The 11,012-nt window shown below is 40.9% G+C and overlaps 4 protein-coding genes across 10 annotated transcripts in view; 2 read left to right on the forward strand and 2 right to left on the reverse strand.

Moving 5' to 3' along the window:
• LOC6532957 (formin-binding protein 1-like) overlaps positions 1-7,610 on the reverse strand; it is a 32,947-nt gene extending 25,337 nt beyond the window's left edge. For 3 of the 7 annotated variants that reach the window (XM_015194241.3, XM_015194238.3, XM_002093656.4), the window contains exons 1-2: positions 7,492-7,581; positions 6,547-6,647 (exon numbers count right to left, since the gene is read on the reverse strand). In XM_015194241.3, the coding sequence (XP_015049727.1) occupies positions 6,547-6,647; positions 7,492-7,504 (114 nt within the window). In that variant the 5' untranslated portion in view covers positions 7,505-7,581. Of the gene's footprint in view, positions 1-6,546; positions 6,648-7,491 lie in introns of all 7 variants that reach the window. The other 4 variants (XM_015194236.3, XM_015194239.3, XM_015194242.3 and 1 more) reach the window with 3 other exon arrangements.
• Positions 7,611-8,042: 432 nt separating this feature from the next.
• Positions 8,043-8,734, forward strand: LOC6532958 (probable 28S ribosomal protein S6, mitochondrial). Its single transcript, XM_002093657.4, has 2 exons — positions 8,043-8,231; positions 8,298-8,734. Exons 1-2 carry the CDS (start codon positions 8,187-8,189, stop codon positions 8,694-8,696), a joined length of 444 nt encoding a protein of 147 aa, XP_002093693.1. The 5' UTR covers positions 8,043-8,186; the 3' UTR covers positions 8,697-8,734.
• Positions 8,735-8,873: 139 nt separating this feature from the next.
• On the forward strand, positions 8,874-10,118 carry LOC6532959 (alpha-tocopherol transfer protein-like). The gene is made up of 2 exons (XM_002093658.3): positions 8,874-9,286; positions 9,350-10,118. The coding sequence occupies exons 1-2, from the start codon at positions 8,982-8,984 to the stop codon at positions 9,978-9,980; spliced, it is 936 nt and encodes a 311-aa protein (XP_002093694.1). The 5' UTR covers positions 8,874-8,981; the 3' UTR covers positions 9,981-10,118.
• Positions 9,991-10,956, reverse strand: LOC6532960 (probable RNA methyltransferase CG11342). The gene has a single exon (XM_002093659.4). The coding sequence runs from the start codon at positions 10,851-10,853 to the stop codon at positions 10,137-10,139; it is 717 nt and encodes a 238-aa protein (XP_002093695.1). The 5' UTR covers positions 10,854-10,956; the 3' UTR covers positions 9,991-10,136.
• Positions 10,957-11,012: the final 56 nt, after the last annotated feature.

The following is an 11,012-nucleotide window of genomic DNA, read 5'->3' on the forward strand; positions in this document are numbered from 1 at the left end:
ATTTGACCATTTTTATCTCAGGTTCTCGATTTGAAATTGATATGTATCTTTTCTTGCGGTTGTTTTTTCTCCAGCGAATTTAGTTTTCTATGCAGACATCGTAAATCTTCGCGTGGAATTTTAATTATTATCCAAAATCGAATTCTTTGATTCATGATTTTGTATTCTATAGTTTTTGCCATCGATTCGAACCACACCCAAATTGGCCATGTTGTTTCTACCCGCCACTATAATTGAATTTGGCCTTTGTTCCCCTCAGGCAACCACGAAAACAAAAAATATTCTAAGAGATACGTAGCACCGGCCACATTGTGTATCTAATGTCTAACTAATATTTACTTATTAACCTTTGCTGATATGATATGATATGTGTGTAAGCTTTTATTATAGGCGATTGTGAGTGTGCTTAGTCAAACAAAAATTGTTTGGCTGGGAAACGAAACGTTGAATTTCACATACTCTAGTCAAAAATGCATGGAAAACAATGTTTATTAATATTTTATATGTTTGTAGGTGAGATAATTCACTTTGAGACAAATTTGCATATGCTAACAAAGCGCAAACATCTTGAAAGGATTGAGTGAAATATAAGTAAATATTTTTCAATGTCACTTTTTGATGAGCAAACTGTACTAAAAGTGTTATCTTTTAGAAAATATTTATATGGTTAGGTTTACTTTCCTAAAATTCGAAAAAATATTTGTATATCTTTACAATAAATAAATAAATATATGCTTGCAAAACATGACTGCAATGTATGATTCCTCCTATTAAAGGCAATATTTCCTTCATTTTGATAGGGTGCTTAATCTACTTTTGATACGGGGCCAGGCAATCCCTCTACTTCCGACCGATAAAAAAAAGTACCACAAATTGAATAAACTGAACCAGGGATTTTTTGTCACCTGTTGGTGTGCGTGTCTATATAGATTTTATGACCAGCAACAGGTTCATTCAATTTAGTCACATACGACTGGCCCAGTGACTTTGCTGATAAGTTTTCTTCTGACACATCGACAAACGAAAAAAAAACAAACTAAACTAACTGGAAACGGAAACGACATGCTCAGTGAACCTAAAAACTTCAAGACCTTAAATAATTATAATGAATTCCGTGCAAGATGTTTCTCCAGCTGAATCAGCAGCAGGTATTTGTAAATAAAAACTAAAATCTGACTCACTGGAAGTGGCAACAAATTGATTTGTTTTGGAAACGCTGTGGTGTTAATCATCGAAATACAGAAATTCGGCAGCATTCCGTTCACGTTCTTAGCACTATTAATATTTATTTATTCCACAAGGAACGGTTGTGGAAATATTTCTAAAATATATTTTTACTCATTTATCTGCACAAACAGGGACAAACTAAGCTTAAGTTGGTCAACTTATCAGAGAAGGCTCTGAATGAAAGGAAGTGAGTGCGTAATGTACGTGTTTATCGCACAAGAATTTGAAGCTTATCTTTGAATTGTTTTTAACCCGAGGCATAATATTTGATGTTAATAATTACTCTCATGTGGGGCAAAAATCCCGGGGCAGTGGCACAAATTTGAAATGGTCACTGCAGGCAGGCGCCACAATCGATTTTTATTTCAAACTCCAACGGTTGCAATTTGCATTTTAAAAGGTTTTCTGGCTGCATTGGCAAACGTATCTGAATGCTGTTTAGTATGCATACGGCGCAAACTGGCTGAAGGCTACTGAAATCAATAGACGCCACGACAGACGGATCACAAAAAACAACTTGGAAAATGGCAACGCGAGCCAAAACGTGCGAAATGCTAAAATGCAAACAAAAAGTTAAAAGTAATAATTTTACAATGCACTGCCCCATGCGATGTGAATAGAATTCGCAATCGAGGCGAGACTTATGAGTAACATGGAGAAGGATACTCATATGTGGATGGATGGTGAGAGATATTCAGTGGAATGTGCAGATAACACGGCTGTCAAAAATAAGCGTTCTGTAGTTCGGGTATTTTAGAAGCAAAGTTCAGAAATTTAAATAATATGAGTGCTATAATTTATACATTTTATTTTTGCTCGTGAGATTATTTTCCATCCAAACCCTTTACATACACTTTTCGACGTACTTCCCCAAACAAATTCTGGTAAATATGCTTTAGCCACTCATGGAAACGATTTACACACTAGCCCCATACTCGGAACCCTTCAGCCATTCGCAAAATAAATATCGCCTTAGTCAGCTTTTCAACGACGTCTCGGATTGCCGCCAAATTCGGTTGAGCTGCCATTTTCGCATCCGGATGCAATAAAATCAGCGAAAATGTTTTTGCAACCCCCCGTGGCGAGCGTGAACTTGGAAAAATCTCTTGAGTAAGCCAGAAACTATTTTGATTGTATATTAGGGCGACATATTGCAAGAAAGAAGGAAAGAAAGAAAAAATCGATAAGGATAAGGAGAAGAGGGCGTTGGCGTTTGCGATGCAGATTGAGATTTTCAGATAGGGTGCGTTTTGCACGCAGGACGTGAACAAGTGAAGGAGACCCAAGGAGCTGGTCATGGCCTTGAGCCAGGAGTCCACCCCAATTCTCCCTGGATGCCCTGGCCCTGACACTTGCCCTCGCTTAATTGGAATTGTGCCCAAGGAGATCTTACGTACACATTTTTTCGGTTAAGGAAAGGGAAGGCCAAAACGAAGACCAAGTGCAGTCTTAAAGAGGGTGATGGTGATAGAATTTCAATCATGGCGGACACGTTAGAAATAGAAAGCCCCTCATCCCCAGGTCCTCCCCCTCGGAAACGACCTGCTGCGAACAGATATACGAGCTTCGACTATATTTCTTGCGTTTTTTATGGAGCACACCAGTGAACAGTTCCTTGCAACAGCATGTCCACACCCCGGACGCATAAAAAATGCTTTATGATCTGTAGTCTCCGTGTTTTTTTGGCCGTTCAACAAGTTGGGACAACTTGGGGCAACGCGAACCTAAAGTCGTTCCCCAATTCGATACATTACGACTTATTTGCTAATTGCTCTGGTGAACGGCTCTCGGCACTTGTCGCGGTGAATGTTTCGGTTTTATTTTGTTTGCCGTCTTGGGCCTCTCAATGTCATGTGAAAACTGATCGAAAACGATCACCAGCAGCAGCACAAATTGCATGAAAATTATTTACACAGTGCTCGACAACATTAAACAGCTGCACTCGACTTCACTCCACTCGACTCGATGGCATTGAATGCCAAGTGTGGATCACAGAGGTCTGGAATTGTGAGGACGGGTGTAAAAAAAGTGCAGACGAGCCGGTCAGTCATCGGTATGAATGATACTGCACAGAGTGCTCTAGAAAATCCAGCTGATTACATAGGGTATGACAGAGCACAGCACTCAAATGAAGACAAATTGATCATGGAGCAAGCATATTCAAAGGCAAATAAATTAGAAAAAGTTACAGCTCCATTACAATTCTGAGAAAGTGCTCTAGGGAATCTTTACTTATTCGAGATAAACTGGTGATAACTTTATTATTTGTTACGTGTATATAAAGTCCCCTCACATTGTGATAAATTAAAGTAAAAAATGTTTTACAAAGGCATTTATTACAGGAAAGGATGCAAAGCTCCTGAAAATATATATCAAAGTTCTGAAAGCAGTTATTTAAAACTTATTATAAAGAAACTAATGAATTTGCTGGCACCAAAACCATCTTTAATTCAATATACTTTGTCTAGACCCGACGCACTTTGAAATTACAAAAACACGGACTATTTTTAGGCCCGCTCTGTAGACACAAGAAAATCCAAGAGGCAGCGAGAAAGAGCGAGGTAGATGAGGGAAAAGGTGGGAGATATGTGGGCGGGGTGTTTTCCCGAAAAAGAAATTCCCATCAAATGCAAATGTCGAAATAAATACTTAACAAAAAGCGACTTTATTTAACCAAGTTTCTGTGGTGGCGCAACTTTTTACGTTTGGCATTTTTTTTTTTTTTGCATATGCAAAGCAACAAAGCAACGAGTCGCAGCGGACGGCGCATGCTTTAAATTTAATTAAAGTGAAAATCTTGTACGTAAAAAAATGGGCACTCGAAAAATGCAAAGAAAGTTTTTTTTTCCCCCCCGACGACGACGACTGGCGCTTGTTGGCTTCTTCTGGCCCCACAATTGACCCGCTTAGCCACGCGCTCGATCGCCGCAGTTATTAGCCAAGAAACTGGACACAAGGGGGTGTGGCGGGCATAGGCCATGGTGGTTACTGCATTATAAATGTACAATATTATTGCCTTATTTTTTTTTTTTTTAATTTTGTCCGCCTCGCTTTCCATGCACAAATTCAATTAACCGAAATCTTTCTGGTTACACTTTCTTTGGGTTAAGTGGCATATCGAGTATTTCTCCGTGTGGCGTGCAAATCATTATGCAAATATTGAATATACAGTTTCGGCCATCTAAAAACATAATGCCCGTTTTGCTACTGATTTTGCCCAAGCGAACAATGCTTCGTGATTGAGTCTGCAAAAGATATGGTGGGCGGAAAATCGGTGGAGGGGCGGTAGAAACTGGATTTCTACCACTAACATGAGTCACTAAACAAAGTTGCGAAGTCGAGAATAAAGCAAAAACTCGAACAATGTTGAATTGACCATAAAACCTGAGAAGCATTTGTTTATTATTTTCTTGAGAATGTGCGGCTTTGTTTTTTCTACTGTTGCTTTATTTATAAAGATTGTTTATATTTAAAGTTTGGCTTCGATTCGCAAGTTACTCTAGTTTTGAATTGAGTTTTGATATGCAGTTGCAGGTCTTTAAATAGATGTTGAGCTACATTTGTCATTTTCTAATAATAGCTTTTCTAAAGACCAGCTGCATTTTATTAGTTTCCGCCACATTTCAAACCGTTTGGAGCCCCATGCAAATCCGGTGGACAAACACTTGGTAAGCTTTTCAGAGCCCAAAACCAACACTAGAGACTGGCTAAATCCCTGCAACTAAAAAAAGGGGAAAACTATGCGAAAAAAAGTGTACAATGTGCCAGCTAACAGATTGCAAAACGATGTCTAGACTTGCAATTTTGGTCCTGACATCGGGGCGCCTCCTCTTCAGTCGAGGCGAATTTTCCGCTCACACACACAGGAGCGCACACACCTACGAGCACACGCACACCAGCGCACATTTAGAGGGTGTGCCGGCTGCTGTCTGTCTGATGAAGGAAAACTACCCCCGAAAGGCGGAAGGCATGTGCAACCCATCGATATTCGAGTATCCGAATTGAATTGAAATCAGCAAAAACTAAATCGGCCCAAAGCGGCGGAAAAAAGGCAGCAGAGGTAAGCTAAAAATTGTTTTCCTGTTTTTTTTACACTTTTTTTATAAATCCCTGTATAGACAGGCAGGTAAGCTTTAGCTGGGCGTGTCAACGCCCTCGGCCCAAACGAAACATGAAAAAAGCGTCGGTAAAAAACAGCTGTGTGGCGGAGAATGCTCATAGACAGAGCGGAAAAAACAAAAAACCAAAAAAAAAAAAAATAATAATAATAATGTGGAGACCCGGTACTCGGAATCCGATGGATCCAAGTGGAATGTGGGGTCTCCGGCGAACAGAACACAAACTACGAGGAAAATAAAAACAACAAGAAAGCAGATATATCCGAGAAATATACATTTATATATATATGTGTACATATATTGGATTGAGGCGCACGCTGCTGCTGGCCGTGCTCATATGGCAGCAATTTACATAAAACCCGCAAAACCAGTTTTTTTTTTATAAAGTTTCGAGTTCCAACTTGGTCGGCGGACGGAAAGAGACAGCAATGCAGCGGCAGAAAGAGACGAACGCTTTAAGCGCGCGTTCTTAAAACATTTGCCTGCACTTTGGCTTATGGGAAGCAATTTGTAAAATTCTCACTGCTCGAGCATTTGAGTGGCTTTCCTATGGGTAACCGATGACATTGAAATAGTAATTAATTGCCTCGCATAAGTTCACTCAGATTGGGTATCCAATTAGAAAATGTAGGGTTTTCTGACAGGAACCAAGTGCCAGCTTGTTTCAAAACCGGAATTTCGAGCTTAATCTCTGGTAGTTGGAAAATAATTTGATTGACCAAGTGCTTGGCAAATCAAGAAGGTTTGAATGGTCACTTAAAATTTTATTGCTTGCAATTTGTAATTTTTGGTAACTGCTTAAAAAATATGTTTAAAGCTTTAAGGAAGTTGAGCAATGGTCAAAGATACTTGAATGCTGTTATAACAATGCATTCTTTAAATGATTATAATTTGATATTATTACAAAGATCTCTGTTTTAGGGGTTTTCATTTATAAACTGTATCTGAAAATATATCTCTATATGTCTTTCCTAGAGCATTTCAATATGTACCCCCTATCTGAAGATATAGCCCGCTGAAAAATCTAAGAAAATAAGAACTAATGAGAACTATACATTCTGATCAAACTAAAGTACGAAACTGTTTTGATTCTAAACTAAATCCCCTGAACAATTGATTCATTATAGAACCCGATGTTTAATAAATCATATACGACTTCTTATCTGAAGTTATAGCCCCTCTGAATCCAGTGAAAACTCACCCATAGCTCGGTGCCCCAACTCATGTTGTTGGAGTTTTGCGCTGAGTTTTCCGATTCGGCCAGTTTGTTGTTGCTGCTGCTTCTGCTCGATCCGCTTGCCACTGTATTTGTTGTTGTTGTTGTTGTTGTTATAATAATAATAATCCACAGAAGATAATGTAATCCACAGACGATGAGGAGAGAGGGAGAAAGGTAGAAAGCAAGGGAGAGAGCAAAAGATGAGAACTTTTATTCGTTTTTGTTTTATATTTTCCCGCAAAGGTTAATTAATTTTATGGCTGCTTTTTCGTTTTCATTTTCCGTTTGTTTTTCTTTTTTTTTTTCTCAACGTTGCGCGACGCGATGTTTAATTTTCTATGAAAGAGAGCAATTCGAGTCAGATATATTTCATTTTTGTTTTTTTTTCGGTGGTTGGGCAGGTAAGAAAGCATGTAAAAAAGAGTGGCAATGCAGACGTGTCAGTTGCAGCGGCAGGTAGAAAAATGAAGTTGAAAGAAATTATAGCTAATGGGAGTTTAAACCCTTTTTTTTTTTGGAGTTTTGTTTAAGTGCAAAATAAGAAAATTCTATGCACTGGCATTTCGATGCGCAAAGAGAGAGAGAGGAGAGTCAGAGGAAGAGGGCGAGATAGAGAGCAATGCAACTGCATTTCATAATTGAGAAAAGCAGAAAGAGAGAGAGGACAATTGGAATTCTACTATTGTTGTATTTACATAATTTTGCACACACACGCACACAAGTAAACACAATTGCCGAGTGCACGCACTCTTCTTCTTCCTTTGCCACCGTTTTTTTTTTGTATTTTGTGTTAACTTGCTTTCAGCATTTGCTTTGCAGTTGCAACTGCTTGCAATTTCGGGTTTTATTTAGCGCCTGCACTTTCGTATGCGTCATAATTCGGGCGACATTTGTACACACACACACAGTTGGAACACCCGCACTCACACAACGCAAGCATTTGTTTCTCCTTTTTGGCGTGCGAAAAAACAATTTTATCCGCTCGCAACTTTCCGTTCGCTCTTTTCACTTCGGCATCAAAACACAGTGTGACCAGTGTGTGTTTTGGAAACCATACCTTGAATGCAGTGTAACCAGAGATCGACAGCGCCCTAACATTTAGCGGGGTTATAAACCCATTAAGCCACAACTGTTAAGTTTAATTATTATTATAAAAGATATATAATAAAATAAGGTAATGTGTAGTACTAATCAAATATAACTTGGCGTTTACTTTAGACTAGCTAGATTATTGGGGCTTTAACATATAAATCAAGTATGCATTAAGATTACATTATAGCTAAGTATAAATAATATAGAATGCTATCCTTTAGTTCGATACAGCCTTATTAAAAAGTTTAGTGGTTTTAAGCTGGCAAAAGAATGGCTAGAGGTTAGTTTTTGAATTATATTTTATTTATATTTTAAGCAATAGTTTTTGACCCACTGTAAAGTGTGGCATGTGCGCCAGGCGCTAAATCATTTTTAGTACTTTCCGTGCAACAGCTGTTAACACTATCAGCTGGTTGGTCAACAATTATTTTACATTTACTGCTAACTCTTTAATGAATTAAAACTCAAAAGAAGAAGTGCAAATATAACAAACCAACTAACATAGCAGCTGATACAATCCACCAGCCACAATGCCTTCATACGAACTAGCACTGGTGCTTCGTCAATTGCCCCGCGTGAGTAGCACATGAAATCCACCGGCAGTTACATAAATGTAAATAAGAAATGTGCATCGCCCGCAGCCCGAACTGATTTCCGTGATTAGGCGAACGGCAGAGTCCATCCTGGACAAGGGAGGCATCATCCGAAAGCTGGAGAACCTGGGATCCCGCGCCCTGCCACACAAAGTCAGCGAGCATGGTGTGGTTCACCGCGAAGGCACCCACTTCACCATCGCCTTCGATACGGCGCCCACGAAGATCGCGGATTTGAAGGAGGAGTTTGGCCGGGATATCGACATCATACGGCGCTACATCTTCAAGGTGGAGGAGCCCGAGCAGAAGCAATGCACGCTGCACGAGGAGATGCTGCCACCCGCGTATCGCAAGGATGTGCAGGAGATTGTTGCGGCCGCGCAGAAGAAACAAAAGAAGAAGTTCAACTACAACTCCGGCTTGGACTACTATCCCTTCCAGAAATGAAAACCCCAAATAAAACTCGTTAATAATGTATTCTAAAACCTTTCGTGGTTTGCCCGATCGTTGGCTAAGTTAAACTGAAGTATTCCTTATGAAATGCGCCGCTTATCTTAGTACTATTCACAATGTTTGTCTTTGTTTGGTTTATGGACCCCAATCGGACGCTTATCAATTAATTGATAAAGCTCCGTAAAGTCGACCATCAATAGAACGCAGATTGGGCAGGTAGTGCCCCAAGAATCGCCGAGCTGTTCACTAGTACTTCCTCCTCACGAAATCGACCTAGAAATGTCTCCGCAAATCCGTCCACTCACGCCGGAGCTGCAAAAAGCGGCCAAGGAGCAGCTGAAGGAGGATCCCGAACGTCTCGAGGCGGATTTGCAAGCATTCAAGACATGGATCGAGCAGCAGCCGCATCTGAATCCCCGAATGGATGACCAGTTTCTGGTGGCCTTCCTTCGCGGCTGCAAGTACAGTTTGGAGCGGGCCAAGTCCAAGTTAGATAAGTACTACACGCTGAAGACCAAGTATCCGGATTATTTCCTAGTTAGTGACACTAAAGATAGCAAGTTCCGGGAGATTCATCAAACGGGGTAAGGATTTCGACTCCAATCACCAACAAGTTTGTTGGCTTACCTCTTAAATTCTCCAAACAGTGCCCTCATCTACCTGCCCACGCCCCTTAACGAAACTGGACCACGCATCGCGATCTGGCGCATGGGATTGGTGTCAGTGGACAAGTACACAATGCTGGAGGCCATGCAAGTGGCCCAGGCAATGCAGGAGATTGCCATCCTGGAGGATGACTATGCCAATGTCAATGGAGTAGTCTTTATTATGGACATGAAGGGTGCTACTGCCGCGCATCTGTTCCAGATGACGCCGTCGATGGCCAAGAAGTTCACTGTGTTCTCGGAGGAGGCTCTTCCACTGCGTCTGAAGGCACAGCACTTCATCAACACCATCACCGGATTCGAGCAGCTGTTCAACATGTTCAAGCCCATGATGTCCAAGAAAATGCAGTCCCGCCTGTTTGTGCACGGCAACAAAATGGGGCTCTTGACGGAGCAGATACCGCTGAAATATCTGCCCGTGGAATACGGCGGTGAAAATGGCACCACGGAGGAAATAGTGGCCGCTATGGAGAAGAAGCTGGACGAGTATGCCGATTTCTTCCAGGAAAATACCAAGTTCGGCACCGATGAGAGCCTGCGTCCGGGAAAACCAATTGATTTTGAGGGGCTTTTCGGAGTTGAAGGTTCCTTTAGGAAGCTCAACGTGGACTAGTGTCAATATGTTACTTTAAAGATTTATTTGGTTGTCATCCATTTGAAAGGTTTCCCAATCTTTAAATCCAAAAGCAAGTAACTTGTCATTAAAATAGGAATGATAATATAGAAGTAGGTTTCTCCTATAAAAACATTATCCTTTATATTTTAATTATCATCTGTAGAAGCAGATCTTTCGCTGCCATTTAGTGGGCGCGGATTCGAATAGTTTCCGTCGGTCTAGCGACTCTTCCAGGTACTTTTGTATCTGCAAATCCACATCAGATCGCCACTTCAGTTCCAGGAAGAGAGGGAAGATCTCTCCTGCTTTTTTCAGGCGTCTCTCTGCCTTCTGATAGCATTTCCAGGGCTGTGGTTCCACCACCAGAAGCTCTGCCAGATTGGAGAGCTTCTGCAGAAAGAATCGCAGGCCTTGATCATGATGATTCAAGTGAATCCACATGGTAATGGAGTAGCAGCAAATGGCGTCGAACTTCTGGAGATCATTCTCCTTCATATATGTTTTTACCGATTCAAAGGCTGCATCATCGAGCACATCCACGCAGGCGTAGCTAACATCTTCCGGGGATTCATTCTCCGCGGTGGCACGTTGTATCAGCCGCGGGTCTATATCCACTCCCAGGACTTTGACAGTTCTCCGAAGACGTTCCTTGAGGTACTTATGCATCAGTTGAGTGAGTACGCCGCAATTGCAACCCACATCCAGGATGAAATAGGGTTTATCTCCTTGGGATTCTCCATCATCCAGGGCAGGTAGCCATATGTCCGCATCTGGCAAGAGCTTTACGCGTTCCGTGGCGTCACTGAACTGATAGTAGTTGAAGAAGTTGCCATATTGAACGGCGCCGGGATCATTGTTTCTAATTTCCATACTTTTAAAGTTTTAAGTATTTGCTGTTTTTAGTTGTTTTGATTTTAGTAAAACATGCTGTTAGAGACGGTGGCGTGAGACGATATGTCATATTTATATGCCGAACGATATTAGCATGCAATCTTTAGCAACGCTGTTAAGTGTCAGTTAACATGAACT

The sequence above is a fragment of the Drosophila yakuba genome, chromosome 3L, assembly GCF_016746365.2.
Source record: "Drosophila yakuba strain Tai18E2 chromosome 3L, Prin_Dyak_Tai18E2_2.1, whole genome shotgun sequence".
Classification (NCBI taxonomy): domain Eukaryota; kingdom Metazoa; phylum Arthropoda; class Insecta; order Diptera; family Drosophilidae; genus Drosophila; species Drosophila yakuba.